The following is a 16,230-nucleotide window of genomic DNA, read 5'->3' on the forward strand; positions in this document are numbered from 1 at the left end:
TTTGCATTTCTCTTATTGCTACTTTTTTCATACATCTGTTGACCATTCATATTTCTTCTTCTGTGAAGTGTCTGTTTAGTTCCTTTGCCCACTTAGTGACTGAGTTATTTGTTTTCTTGGTGTTAAGTTTTTTGAGTTCTTTATTTGAAATATAAAATATGAAATAATTGTACATATGTGGGTTTTTCTCTGTGTCATCTATTCTGTTCCATTGGTCTTCATGTCTGTTTTGGTGCCAATACCATGCTGTTTTTGTTACAATAGCTATGTAGTATAATTTAAGGTCTGGTATTATGATGCTTCCTGCTTTGCTTTTCTCACTAAGGATTGCTTTGGCTATCTACTCTGGGTCCCTTTTTTTTCCAGATGAATTTCATGTATTCATTCTATGTTTAATGCTGTTGGAATTTTAATAGGAATTGCATTAAATCTGTTTAGCACTTTTGGTAGTATGGCCATTTTGACAATATTAATTCTACCTATGTATGAACATGATAGATCTTTCCATCTTCAATTTCTTCTTTTAGAATTCTGTAGTTTTCATTGTAGAGTTCTTTCATTTCTTTTTTTCTGTTTGTTTAAGTCAATTGTGAGTGAGATAATTTTCCTATCTGCCAAACTTTCTAAAATCAAATTTTTGGGATCTTTATCACATTAGATTTTCTTCACATGACTAGTAATCCTTGGTTCTCTATTCATGTTTAAAAATGACTCTTATACTAATACACTAATACATACAGAGTGCTTATTCAATGCTAGACATTTCTATAAGTGAGTCTCCCCTTTTCACCTTCTTTCTCTCTTCTTTAATATTTCTTTTAATTTATATCACTCTATGAAATATTATTTCTGTCATTTAGGTAGTTAAGTGGAGAAGTCTAAATTTGAAATCTAAGGATCTAGTTTCAAAGTTTAGACTCTCAAGCACTATGTTAATATTACCTTTCAAAAACAAAAAGTGACAGAATACTGTGTATTCATGTGTGAGACTAAGGACTGGTATGCTTCCCTGTGTGGTGATAGCCAATATTTTTGTTAGGGGACTAAGGTCAGGTCATTTTCCCAGAGAGAAAGCCTCATTCAAATCTCAAATCTCCTACCTGGAGACTATATGGTTTCCTGGCAACTCACTGGAGTGAGGCTAATTTCATTTTTTCATTATAGATTGAGTATTCCTAATTAAAAAATCTGAAATCTGAAATGCTCTTAAATCTAATATTTGTTGAGTATCACATGGGTGCTTGTTTTAGTCAGTTTTTGCATTGCTGTAACCAAAATACCTGAGAACACAACTTAGAAGAGGAAAAATTTATTTGAGGCTCATTATTTCAGAGGTCTCAGTCCATAGATGGTTGACTCCACTGTTGTGTACTCAAGTTTAGGCAGCATATCATGAAAGAAGGTTGCAGTAAAGAAAAGCTGCTCCCCTCATGGCAGTAAGGAAGGAGAAGGAGTGAAGTGAAGGGGCAACAGGAAGAACCATCCTTTCAGGGCATACCTCATGGTGTTCAACCTCTTTCAGCCATACCCCACCTACCTACATTTACCACCCAGTCAATCCTTCAATCTAGGATGAACAGATTAGGCTACAGCTCTCATAATCCAATCATTACATCTGAACATGCATTATCAAAGGAGTTTTTTGGGGAACACCTCATATCCAAACCATAACAGTATTCAAAAAGTTTCTGATTTTGGAGTATTTTAGATTTTTAGGTTAGGGATGTTCAATAAATATCCGAAAGCAGAAAACTCTGAACACAAGCATTTCAGATAGGAATATTCAACTTGTATGGAGACTTTCCTGAATTTTCCTGCTTTTAGCTTGACATTTATTAAATTCTACCTGTGTGAACTTCATGCCCTTGTGTGCAAAAACTCTCTTGACATACTCTTCACAGGGTGAACTTGACTCTCATCTCCTACTGGGGTTGAGTGGGAGAAGGAGATAGTTGCTTTAGTTGAGGAAAAGGGATCTAGACGGCATCTAACGGATCCTTACATGAACTTTCAGCCCTATAACAGCTTTCTGGCTTTAAAAGTATCTGATACTTCAAGACAGTTTTATAGTAGAAATCACTTAACTTCTTGCAGATTAGCAGTTGAATATCAGCTTTTTCTATTATATTACAACTCAAAAAGAGTTTTTTGGGAAAGTCTTTGCCTATTTTTAAATAATCTAGAGTTTCGATTCTGTTCAATGTGACATCTACTACAGAAACTTCACATGCAAAATAATGTAATTTGGCAGAATTATTTATTTTTATTACTTTAGAAATGGCAGCAGTACGTAATGAGAAAGAAAATTTTAGGTGCCCAAATCACATATTTCATATGCATGTAAATTATTTAATAGTATTATTATTCTAATTTGTTATGATTTATTTCCAATCTAGAATACTCTGAGATTTAAAATTTATAAAGTAACAAAATTTTCACCCAAGCAATTGAGTCAAAACCAACATATGAATTACATTTAGAAATATTAAGCTTTCTCCATATTCTTATATTATACCCTAAATGACTAGCATTTTATAGATACTATATCATATTACCATTTCTATTTAAAATACAATGACAATCTTAATATTATACTAATTTTTCTTTACCTTTTTTTACATAAACATTACTTTTGATGGGGGTCCAGGGCCTCATGCAAGTGCTCTACCACTAAACTATGCCCCCTGCCTATAAAATTATATTTTTCATACTTAAATTTTAATAAATACTTATTTTAAAAATTTAGGCAACAAGTCATTATCAAAACCTGGAGATTAAAGTTTGCTTTTCTATCCCATCTCAGCTCCATTATAGCCAATGAAGAATTGAAAGTCATTATGTACTTGCTAAATGAAAAAAATTAGTATGTATTTACCAAGTGAAAAAAACAAAAAAGCACCAAATGGTTAAATACAAACCTTGGTTCGGGTAGTGGTTTTGTTCTGTCTTCTTTCATTCCATACGAATGCAACAGCAGCCATGAAGTGAACTCCATGATTCATTGAAATGGGGCCCAATAATTCAAGGATCTGCTGTCTCAAGTTCTAAAGCAGTTTAAGTAAATGAGAAGTGAAAAAATGAAAACATTAATAACTTGATTGAACATTTAGTCTTTCCTGAATATTATTCAATACTTACATGTTTATTCCCCAAGTACCAGCAAAGAAACTTTTATGTTAAGAATTATAATCATTAATATTTTCATTCTATAAGAAAACAAACTATGTAAAATGGACTACAATTGGCCAAATGCAAATGAAACCACTGTGATGAGATACTAGAAAAATACAAAATGTGAAATCAAATTATTGTTTGATTAGGGTATTTTTTAAAGCTGGGACATTTTATAATTATAAAACACTTTGTGCTTTATATTCAAGTGAAATAAAACATAAAAAGTACAGTTTAATCTAAACATCAGTTCCTAGATGAAATGTTCTCATGGTTTGCATCCTTCTACTTTCTCAAATTCTTTATATATTCCTATGAATCCCGATCTATTTGTCAGGTCTATAAGTATGATTAGGTTATTGAAAGATGTCCATTTCATAACTTGACAAATAATGACAACATTCATATAATGTTTAAGTAAATAATTGGAAAAATAGCAGAGTACAAAGAAAACTTTTAAATCAATCATTAATCTTATCACTCTGATTTCATCATTCTTAACACTTGAACTTTCTTGTTTCTTCTGCAAACTTTTTTTTAATATAATTAAAAATACAACAATTGTTCAAATATGTAATAGCACTCTTTACCTAGAAAGAATTCTTCAAAACCAAAACCATTTGTGATTAAATAGTGTAACTCTGAGAGAATACTCTGTTTAACCATTTCCTTATTTATTGTTTAGAATCTTTCTTTGCCATTAAACAATGCTCTAATGAGCACTTTACATAACTTTGATAACCTTAGAATTCATTCCTAAAGTAGATTTCTAGGTCAAAGACTATGAAACATTTAAATCACTCTACACGTATTGCTAACTAGAATGTCAACTTAAAAAAGAGCAAAGTTATAACGTGTAAATAAATTTAGCCTTTTCTTTCTTTTTTTTTTTTGTGGTGCTGGAGATTTAACCCAGGGCCTTGGGCATGTGAGGCAAGTACTCGACCAACTGAGCTACATCCCCAGCCCGTGTAAATTAATTTAAAAAACATGTCACACATAAGATAACACAAAAGACCAAAAATTGTATTATTCCATTTCCAATAAATACCCACAAAAATCAAATCCATATATAAGAAAATATTGGTCAAATGGGGATATGAATGGGAACAGGGAGGGAGTGAAAGGACATGAAGAATCTTTTTTGTAGTGAAGAAAGTGTTTGACAATTGAATTGTGATAGTTTTGCAACTTGGTAAGTTTACTAAATAAGTGGATTTGTATACTTGAAAAGGATATGTCAGTTATATCTCAACAAAACTGTTATTTTAGAATTTAGGTAGAGTGCCATAAACTACTCAAACTATCCATACATTCTGAATATAATCTTGGGGAAAGTACTCAAGTAAAGACTCTTGAGTGCTACAGATTAAGAGTGAACTGACTAACCTTTGTTGCTCCAAGATTAATAGTGGTAACAGATGCAGATGCAGCAACAGTCATCTTTTCTGAAGCATCAGCCTGATGCAGTATGCTCCAAAGCAATGTCACAGAAGACATGATCATGTGAAGAATTGAGAGGATTCCACTGCGTGCTTCAAACAAGTGTTTTTGGTCTATATTGACCAAAAGCTATTAAAGTAGGGGAAAAACATAATTACTAAGGTTTATGGGTAGGGACTTATGGAACCTCATAGTTTTTAAAAAGCAATCAAATATTTATGTAGTCTTACTTGGTGATACTGTGTAGTTGGATCCAACAAACAATAATGGATAATGGCTGTGATTCCTTCCAAAAGAGTAAGAATCATATCTGGCGGAATAATTGATGCCATCCACAGAGGCCTGAAATAAAATTTATTTATCTGAACAAAGTGCTCTGAAAGCATAGTTCATACTTTATCATTAGTAAATATCCAGCACATGTCAGGCACATGGTAGGTGTTCAATAAATAGTAGATGAATAAATGATTAAAAGAATAAGTTGGGGACTTCTATTTCCTAATCTATTAAATAAGTTGGTCTAAATATACTAGAATTCTTTTCAGCTAAAGAATTCTATACAAAATAAATATAGCCAGTGAACCTCTAGCTATTAGGGAATGGCAGACATATCAATATTAAATGACAGTTTTCTTATTGTTTTACATGTAGTAGCTGAGGTTATATTGGAGAAAAGCCAGACACCATACATCTGGCTAATTTTTCACAGATTAATTTTTTTTAATTTTTATTTATTTTTTTTAATTAATAATAGGATTTAATTTTTATAAACGAATATGGCTGTTTTTATCTCTATTAAATGAAACATGAAATGTTAACATTGAATAACATGTATGAATAATTGAAAGAATTTAATGAATCTTTATAGTTTATATTTTTGGAGATATTTATTAAGATAAAAGAAAGTTTTTTAAAAATAAACTTTTAAGTTTTTAATAGTGTTAGATTTACAAAATGCTGCGAAGAAGGTAGAGAGTTCTCATATATCGTATGCCTGGATCCTACTATTATATTATATATTATGTGCATTATTTTTAATCTAATATATGGCCATATATAATATTATACATCTTAAAGCATTACTTTTCAACAATGAAGCAATATTGATACATTACTATTAACTAAAGTCCATGCTTTATTTAAACTCCTTAGTGGTTAATCCACTATCTTTTCTTGTCCTAGGATCCAATTCAGATGTAATGTTTCTTAGACTTTTTTGTCTGTAAGAGTGTCTCACACTTTTCCTTATTTCAGAAGACCTTTACAGTTCTGAGAATTACTGGTAATTTTTAACATTCATTTTTACTACACAGGTAGTAAAGTCCACCACCAAACCAGGTACATCCAAAACATAAAACAAAATTACATGGGAAAGAATTATTTGTACATTTACTTTCAGCCCAAAATTCATTTGAACTTAGATAACATTCCAAATACTCTAGGAAAACTCTTGGCTGAGCTTCCTATTACTTGTACTAGCTGAACCAAGAAGACTATCAATATTAATTTTAACCCTTGAGGGGAAAAAAAGACCTGTTTTAAGTACTTCTTCCCTTTCTAGATTCTTTTATTGATAATTTTCCTCAAGCTAAATTTTCTTCTTTGTGAAAATGTCACACTATTTGTAACCAACTGAAAACCACTAATTTACTTTAAAGAAATGGTGGTGTTAGGGATCGAGCTTAGGGTATTATGAATGCTAAATACACATTCTACCACTGAGCTACATACACCCTTAGCCCTATTCAAACTGTTAACCGACTTTTTGGGCACTTAAAGTATTCACATGTATGAAAAATATCAATGACAACAAAGTTAAAATCAATCCTTACCTACTATCAGATAATCCTGTTTCATATTTGTACTGCTGAATTAGATTATCCAAATTTCTGCACAGCTGTAGAGTCACAGAAACAACCACTCTTTGTAGAACTTTTCCCATGTAAGGCAGAGTAGATGTGATTAAACCAATCCATTGTGGATGCATCTTACATGCACAGTGTTGATGCAAAGCTCGTATCACTGCACAGAGGAACATGCCTTGACACGTAATTGGCTGAGCATGCAAATACTGAAGAGAAGTCATGGGCTGATGGGGACCAATATGCTCCAGGTCGGATACAACAAAGTCAAAACCTGTTTCATTCTCTTCGGGAATAGTCATTACACGGTCTTCTAAAACAATTAGCCTTTGAAGCACCCTAAGAAGTTGTGACTGGAGTGTGCTGCCATTGTCAAATTCATCCTCTGAGAAATTAATAAGGCTATCCTCTGAAAAACCTTCTTCCACAGCCACCATATTTTTACCTGCCATCTTTTCACTATGCCATTTCTGTACACTAAAGATAGATGACAGCAAACAATGAAGAATCACTTTCTGAACTTTACATTTAGATAACATGTCAGAGATAAAACTAGGGAAACCCTTTGCTGAGCTTTCTATTACTTTTGCCAGTTCAGTAAAGAGAAGAGTCAAAATTTCTATACTCATCATCTGCATATTTCGATTGCCTATTAAATCTTGTGCAGTGACTTTGACATGAGTTGGATAATGGCTACGCATGTAATATAAACAGAGGGAAATAAGAATTTCTATGTACATGGAACTCCGGAAGTTATGATTTGAGTCCACTGGAATATGACTATAAAAGTCTTTTCCCATCACAGAGATCCGGTGTCTGGCCAATAGATTCTGAAGCAGAGACAACTGAGGAGTATATGCATTATTTACACTAGTGGTTGAAATGGCATTTACAAAAGCAACAGGGTTGGTTTTCAAGATGGCTTTGATGGCAGAGAAAGCATACAGAGTCCTTGATGAATCATACAACTGGAGATACAGGAGCACGTGTTGATAGAGAGGATGGATATTAAAATTGGGAGATTTCCGTGATCCTGGAGAACCCACATCACTCTCAATTTCAGAAATTTCTCCCTCTCCACAGCTATACCAATTTTCTAAATCCAGACCATCACTAAAGAATACACTGGTTTGTTTGAGTTTTTCATTTGAAGTTTTTTTCTTGTCATCATCCTTTTTTTTTGCAAGTTTTACTTTGGGTTTTGCTCCCGGTTGTTTACCCGATTCCTTAACAATTGTTTCTTTCTCTGAGATTTTTTCTGACAATTTTTCTCTGAAGCTGAATTGGATACTACTGTGACTTCTCTGTCTAGATTTGGTTTCTGTGGAAGTAACAGAAGAATCATGTAGAGTCTGTGTGGTTCCTGAAATACAAGGTGAGGAGCTATTTCTGGAGATTCCATTTGCCAAGCACTCACAGCTTTCCTCTACAGACACAGAAAGAAACTGAGGACTTTCATTTGGCAACGAAGCACTGTGACTCTGCTGACTGGAAAGATCTTCGCTTTTAATCACCTCCTCACCTAGATCTAAATCACTACTCTTTGGGGGCAGAGCTTCAATTTCTAATTCAGACGTAACCGATGCAGATTCTGCTTCAAGGCCACTTACAACTTTACATATCAGGTCAAACACTACCTGCTGAACATCATCATCTGGGGAGCTTTCCTTTTGCACGTGAGAATCCTCATGGGCATTCACATTTTCAGGATCAGCTTCATAACTTAAGTTGTCCCCAGCAGAGGACTGTGAACATCCAGAGTCTGAACTCTGAAGTATTTCTATCTGTTGGTCTGGAAGATCAAAATCAGAAACAACCATTGGAATTGTCTCACTGCTTGTACTCAGGAGGGAAAGTCTGTCACTCAATGGATTAACTGTGAGACTGAAGTTCTCTATTTCATCCATGGTCAGTGGCTTTTCACCATTTCCTTTTGATGTGATGAGTTGAATTTGACTTGCTGGCATGTGACAAAAAATAGTAAAGAAGAAAGTACAAAATGTATTACAATTAATGGAATGTAGAAAGAGAGACTGAATTTGAAAATTTTTACTTAGTTTCATTGTCTATATTTTATTAAAATTACATTTTAACTTTTCATTATTTTAGACCTTTTAAATCAATATGACATAGATGATTACTAATTAGAATTTATTTAATGATAACTGCACATTTAACAGACAAAATAAATCAGTTTACTTTCTCAGAGGAGGAATTAGCCACACCTCTGGTCAGAGATATTCTTCTACTATGATAGAATTACCTTTAGAGCTTATTTAAAGGAGTATATGCGTTATTTACACTAGTGGTTTATAGTAAGCCTATAGGCTTACTATAGGCTTACTATAAATTCCCAGTTGAATGTCTGCAGAGCCCTTGCAGAACCAGGATTGCTAAATAAGCTCTAAAGGTAATTCCATCATATTAGAAGAACGTCTCTGACCAGAGGTGTGGCTAATTCTTCCTCTGAGAAAGTAAACTAATTAAAGAGATCCAAGAACTCATTGATGAAGTACATTCTGACAAGGCCATACAGCACTGCTAGTGCATAAGAAGAAATATACCATGGAGAAATCACACATACAATTCTCTTGCCAATCACTGTTGTATTTCACTTTAATAATTAAATTCTAAAGAAAGGTGTTCTATTTCCATGTGATATTCACCATTGCTGCAGGCAAAATTCTGCATGAAATGCTTGTCACTCTCACTCTCTTCTCCTGAATAACAGGGAGTCTTATGCCAATAACGTTCTGCTTGTACACGCTGCACTGAAACCCTCTGAGTTTTTGGATGGAGCAGAAGCAATAGCAATGGTTCCAAAACTCTTGCAATATCATGTCTTTGTAGGACTTGGTTCAGCCAGGCTTGTCCCACAGAGCTAGTAGAACCATCAAGACTGTTAAGGCTGTCTAACATGATGAACAATGACCTAAAATAAACACCAGTCATTAAAACAAAGAACACAACACCTTTAACTGTAATAGTCTAATTTTCTGCAATATTATAAATTGTATATCTTATTTTAAATTATTTTAATATAATCACACTTTAAGATAAATTTTGACCACAGCCTTTTTATAATCTTAATTTCAACAGAAATGAAAAAGGAGAAAGTAATTTTTCCCTTTATTATATGCTTGTGTTTTACTACTTTTTTATTACTTTCATAACATAAAGTCTAAAGAATAGAAAAACTATATTTAATTAGTCTTTTTTTAAGCATCATATTAACAAGTACTGAAGCTTCTGCAAGTCATCATTATTTACATGCTGGTCAGTGCTATGCCACTCCCATTCTCTTCAAGAGTCAAAATTATAAGGCTTAATTCAAGGAAATAAACAACTCAACACTGAATATCTTGTGTACCTCTGGACAAGCAATTTAATTTCTCTGGGCCTACACCACCTTATTTGTAAGGTGAGGAGAGGTGGTTGTCAAGGTAGAGATGGTTATTTGTAAAGAACCTAGATCAAGGCTTAGTTAACTATAGGGGTTTCAATATATAGTTCAATAGTAGATCATTTAAAAATGAGGATGCTGATTGAAAAAGCACTAGTTGAACTAATGTGCACAGAACACACACTGGATCCTAAGCTAGGTTTTCAGAATTGTTGGGTTTGTGGCCACTCTGTGAGACCTTTAGGTAAGACTATTTTATGATAATACATGGTAGTTCCTTGGAAGTTATTGTGTGAGCAAAAATACTCTCAGGTAACTACACAATCCATAGAAGTGGTATGTCAGTGTTTTCATTCATAGATTTTAATTAGTCCAGTTCATGCAGGAGATTGAGGATAATTGCTTGAGAAACAAACAATATACTATTTATATGCAATTTCACTGAATGTGACTATAGGCTCAAGAAGGCTGTTATCCATGGCAACTAGAATGGTGCCTGATACATAGCTGAGACTTGATAGTGGTCCAATGAAAAGAAGGGATGCTTAAAAATCTACAACTAGGAAGGGAAAATCTGGTGGGTAACTGAGACTGCCATACATTTTAATATAGCTTAGATTTTTCAAAATACCTAATAAATTCTGTTTATAAAATTTGCAAATTTCTATCTTCTTCTATTCCAAAATAGAGCATTCAATAAGAGACAACAAGATATCTGACTGTAAAATCTGAATATAAAATGTAACCAACCTGTCAAAAGAACGTGCAAAAGATGACTTATTTATATGGAGATCCCTTGTTAGATGCCAAAGAACTGCAAACTTTGCATGTGCTTCCATCCTTATTTTCTAAGGACGAATATGGGAGATTAAATTATTTTATTGTTTTAAAGACATTAATTTTAGGAACATTGTCTTCAATGTTTACAGTGCTCAAATACACTCTGCATAAACTTTTATTACACTTTTATGAAGTATAAACATAGAAAAATACTTGTATGTAGAATTTTAACACTTTTTTTAATTCCTGTAATTTACTGCTTCATTCACTATTTTCACCCCAGTTAAATCCTTCATTTACTCAATATAGTGCACTTTTTAAATGCGACCCATTCAAATTCACTAGGAAGCTTAAGTTTTTTAAACAACAACAACAACAACAACAAAAAAATTAGGGCAGTTCACTTCTAAAAGTTATTCAATAAAATTAAATTTATATGACAGAGTAGTATAGGATGACCACAAACTTCATTAAATTACCCTGAAGATGTCAATCAGAATGATTTATACTCCTAGGTCCACCCATAAACCAGTCATCTTAACTGACTTATGTATTACTACATATACATTAGGACATGCAATTCTTATTTTTATAATGCAAATAACATAATCTCACATATTGGCACATAAACAACATATACCTTATAAACATAACATTAATATTCATGAAATGAAATAATGTGTATCCACATTCCATAACTGAAGTCACTAATTCTTCTTTAAATTATCGTAGAACTTAGACCAGCAATAGCTTTAGTCATCATTACCCATAGTGATGTTCTGAACCAAGAAATAAATCCAGCATTTGATTTGTGGTTATTTAATATTTAATATTATTGATGCTTTTTATAAAGAACTTCCCTCTTCAAAGAGCAGAAAACACTGATTTTAAATATACTACATGACTCAGAACAAAACTGTATTGTCTTTTATTCAGATGCTAGCTGTCATAATTTTCCTAGAGTGTTTCCTTACTTTCTTAACTTACCTTTTGGTATAATGTGTGTGTGTGTGTGTGTGTGTGTGTGTGTGTGTGTGTGTGTGTATGCACATGCAGTGCACAGTATAAGAAGAGCAGGATTTACCTTATCTTTATGGGTTAACTGCTGACTTATAACATCCTCACAGATGCTAGAAGAAGGAACCAAATTATGCAGTTGATAAAAAAGTTCCACACTCTTCTGGTGGTGCTGAGGTGTACCATCTCCTAGCTGGTCCCACAATGTCAGTGCTACATGCTATAGAAAGATATAAAAGTGACCATTACAAAATCATAAAGATGGGCTGGGGTTGTAGCTCAGTGGTAGAGCACTTGCCTACCACATGTGAGACCCTGGGTTTGATCTTCAGCACCACATAAAAATAAGTAAATAAAAATAAATGTATTGTGTCCATCTACAACTAAAAATATACTTAAAAAGAAAAACCTATTTAGTAAACATTTCCCATTAGGTATAAACTAATAACTGGTCTCTTAACTACCGGACCTGAAAAGCACCCTCCCATCTGCACCAGCTGGCTTCGAACTTATGATCTTCCTGCTTCAGGTTGGTTCATAAGTCACTGGGATTATAGGCATATGTCACCACACTTCATTGGAAGGTATTTAATACTGCACACTGGGATAAGATTTAAAATAAAGCCATTCACCCAACCACTTTCTGATGACCTAAACCCTTAGAACTTTTCATGATGGTCCTTTAATAATATTTCTTTTAACATCAGAAATGTAATAAGAACTTTCTGCAGAAAGCAGATAAGACCCCATTTCACTATTCTCATGATATTTAGTAAAGTAAGGATAAAATATATTCTCTTTACTAGGATACAAATATAATGTGGAATGCAATTTAATTTTTATGACTGAATGTTACAGAATGAAACATACTTCATGGTCAAATAATCCAAATTCCTTAAGAATTATTTTATTTTTGTCTTGAAGTGCTGGGGATAGAAACCAGGGCCTTGTACATGCTGGGAAAGTACTCTATCATTGAGCTACATCACCAGTCCAGTGATTTTATAAAGTAAGTCATATCCATCTACATGTGTTATGCAGTACTTAAGATCTATGACAATAGTAACAAAAATCCAAGAATATTTAGAGTCCACAATGTTATAGAAATCAACTTTAATCTAGCAGAAGGAAATATCTAGAGGAGCACAATGACTTGAAATCAGATACTGAAAACTTTTATACATAAAATTATATCTGCTTAATATGTAATATATTCCAAACCTATATATATTCTATGTAGAAAATACCATCTATATTATTGTGGTAGAAATGAAATACTGCATTATTTTCTGAATGACATTATATATCACAGATGATAAGTAGGCAAAATGGAGAGTCAGAAAAACTTTGCATGGGAGTTTTAGAGAGATGAGGTTTTAACTCTATGGAAAGTAAAAAGTGTCACAACCACTTAATCTGGAAATAAGCTCTACTATATAAATTAACTTTTCTCCCTTTTAGTTAAAATTATTTCCTCCATGGCTTCACTGAACTATATATAGTGATTATCTTAGTCACATACAATAGTATTTATTTAAAATTTACCTTGAAAAATTCAGTCTTCTCAGCTATGTACCTCAGATTGCCCTGAGTGAGGGGAGGTCTAATAACCACAGCTACTCTTCCCTGGTTTGGACTTAAAGGTTGTGCAGGCTCCATGCTGTTGATATTTTCACCAGTGACCATGGCCACAGATTGAGTCAGTCCTACCAGGTCCATAACTAGTGAAACAGCAACACTCTGGACACTGAAATCACTTGCTTGGCTACAAGCATTCATGAGTGTCTGGAGCCACTGAGGAGGCTGTACATGCTCATAGTCTGAAACAAAAGATGAAACAATTAGTTCACCACATTGAACATTTCACACATAATTTCCAAAAAAACCCCAAAGCAACCATATTTCCTACCTTTAGCCCTTGATTTGTTAATAAAATTAAGATTTCTCACTTAGTTTAGAGCTTTAAGAAAAGAAAGCAGCAACAAGAATTCCATCAACTATTTTTTTTTCAATGTATATTTTTCTGATGTCCAGACTTAAAATCTATTTTCCTATCTGAGAAGTCTATTTATCAAAACATATTATCTAGTACATGCTGTACTATGTGTGTATATATAAAAATTTAAATAAAGGTAAACATACATGATGCTGCCATAATAAAGGAAACCAATGAATCATCCAATGTTACATTATGTTTCTCCAGAGATTTCCTTTTTAACTTCTACTCACCTGCAAGCAAACTGTGAAAGTCATCAAAATCACAAAAATTTTTAACAGTAATTTCCCCATTGTGACTGTATTTCATTTAAAAGATTTATAAATTAATATGATATTGTTAAAAAATTAACTGGCTAAGAATTTTCAGTTTTAATATCTGAGTTGTTCTTACATATAAATAGCATGCTACAGAAATATTGAAATATAGGTAAACTTACCAGTCTCCAGCTTTTCAGAACGTAACTCTGATGTATGGTTCCCCTCAGCAATGTAAACTGGGAAACTTGAACACTCTAGGAAAAGCTGACAGGCAGCAAGGAAGGCAGAAAGGTATTCTTTTGAAGTTTTTTGCTTACTTATGTTTCTCTCTCTTACATCTCCTTGTGAATCCCTGTCCCATTTTGAAGTTTCTCCTTGTGTTTGACTAAGATCCCCTTGATGCTCTGTAGCCAAAGCCTGAGGAAAAGAGTTACTCTGAATAATATAGAGGTTGATAAGTCTGGTAAGAAACTGTTGGACATACTCCAAGCAGCATTGCATTGCAGTCTTTTGGGCTGTCTTCCCACTTTGGGATGCTGTGCCCTGAGTGACTGTGGAAGGAGGATGGATGATGGTTTCTTCAGATCCCACAGTGGATGCTGTTTCTGTCTCAGAAGATGTGCTACCAACTGGGATAGTAGATGCCCCCTGCCCTTCACTTAGTTCTCTGTCAATGTCATCAGTTCTATCTGCTTGATATTGTATAAACTCAGTGAAGCCACTTTCTGATGATCGACTACTTGGTGGATTTTCTCCATCTTCAAACACTTCAGTAGGATTTTCCAGAGCAACTGATGATACCTGGTAGAGATTTTTTAAAAACAAAAGTCTGAGTAGGTACATGCATATATCAGGAATTAGAAACAGCTACCTTTTTAAAAAAATTTTGCTTTTAGTTGTTGATAGAACTTAGTTTTATTGTTTTGTTTATTTATAATAAATAATAGCAGTATTTATTTATTTATTTAAAATGAAAGCAGTACTGAGAATCGAACCCAGTGTCTCACACATGATAGGCAAGTGCTCTATCACTATGCTACAATCCCAGCCCAAGAAATGGCCACCTTTTGGGAGAAGTTTTAGACTACTTACAATTTAATTTGCATTCTATTGAATCTTAATGCAGTTCCTATATTGACGTATATGTTTATGATAATAGGAAATACTGATAGGGCTCTAATAAATACATTATATATATTCATTTGCCAAGTATTTATTATTAATTGTATGCATATCATAAGGTCAGTTTCTTGAGGTCAAAAATACATATATGCACTGATCCTTAGGATCTGTATCCTTGTTTCCAAATAACAATGCATTTTTATATCATAATTTATCATATCTCTGATTGTATATAAGGTATGTTGACACCAAATTCACATCTTCATACATGTATTTTGTATAATGATGAGGGTCTCCTTCCTCCATCCATGCTATTCTCCTTCTCCCTCCCTTTCCCTCCTACTCCTATTCCCTATCTAGAAAGAATTGTAATGCAAAATAATAATAATAATAATAATGAGAGCTCTTGTATAATGGCATAATTTGGCATGAACATACTTTATATACAGAGTTACGAAAAATGATGTTGTGAATGGATAAATATAATTGTAATGCATTCCGATATTATCATGTAATAAATAAATAAATAGTTCATGAGCACTCTTAGCTTATCACGCTGCCTAGTTCTGTTTAAAGTGAGTCAGCAATCAATCAAATACACCTTTGGTTTTTCTGGTAAATGACAATTTATGAATACATCCCTTATATGTGTGTTGATTAAAATGCAAGTAATTTAGCAATTGTTTATTATTGGACTTTTTCCAATGATGTTGTTACATTTTTGAATGGGTATGTTTTGGCAACTGGAACTGCTGGATATTTTAGAGTTTGATGTAACCACATTCAATAATTAACTAAAATACATATATTTCAAACAAAAAAACAATGCAGTTAATCTACTTCATGAAATTACCATCCTAATGTCAAAACAATGCAAAGAATGAGGCATGTAAAGTTAAAAAATGTCTTTTAAAAATTATAAATAAGGGGCTGGGGCTGTAGCTCAGTGGTAGAACACTTGCCTAGCATGTTTGATGCACTGGGTTTAATCTTCAGCATCACATAAAAGTAAATAAACAAAATAAAGGTGAAAAAAATAGAAATAAAATCTAATAGGTTATCTGTTCAAGAACATGTGAATGTGAACATTTGTTGAAAAGTATGAAGTACTAATTAAATGTTTGCTATTAATTTTGTATTCTTCCAGTGACTAGTTATTGAACTTATGAGATATGC

The 16,230-nt window shown here is 33.1% G+C and overlaps 1 protein-coding gene across 4 annotated transcripts in view; it reads right to left on the minus strand.

Moving 5' to 3' along the window:
- The window catches only part of Dop1a (DOP1 leucine zipper like protein A), a 103,236-nt gene that overhangs the window by 27,483 nt on the left and 59,523 nt on the right, over nucleotides 1-16,230 (minus strand). For all 4 annotated transcript variants that reach the window (XM_076858463.2, XM_076858462.2, XM_076858464.2 and 1 more), the window contains exons 14-22: nucleotides 14,112-14,733; nucleotides 13,222-13,496; nucleotides 11,744-11,896; nucleotides 10,630-10,727; nucleotides 9,143-9,408; nucleotides 6,447-8,436; nucleotides 4,845-4,956; nucleotides 4,561-4,743; nucleotides 2,919-3,044 (exon numbers count right to left, since the gene is read on the minus strand). In XM_076858463.2, coding sequence (XP_076714578.1) covers nucleotides 2,919-3,044; nucleotides 4,561-4,743; nucleotides 4,845-4,956; nucleotides 6,447-8,436; nucleotides 9,143-9,408; nucleotides 10,630-10,727; nucleotides 11,744-11,896; nucleotides 13,222-13,496; nucleotides 14,112-14,733 — 3,825 coding nt within the window. The remainder of the gene's footprint in view (nucleotides 1-2,918; nucleotides 3,045-4,560; nucleotides 4,744-4,844; nucleotides 4,957-6,446; nucleotides 8,437-9,142; nucleotides 9,409-10,629; nucleotides 10,728-11,743; nucleotides 11,897-13,221; nucleotides 13,497-14,111; nucleotides 14,734-16,230) is intronic.

Source organism: Callospermophilus lateralis, chromosome 6 (assembly GCF_048772815.1).
Source record: "Callospermophilus lateralis isolate mCalLat2 chromosome 6, mCalLat2.hap1, whole genome shotgun sequence".
Lineage (NCBI taxonomy): Eukaryota > Metazoa > Chordata > Mammalia > Rodentia > Sciuridae > Callospermophilus > Callospermophilus lateralis.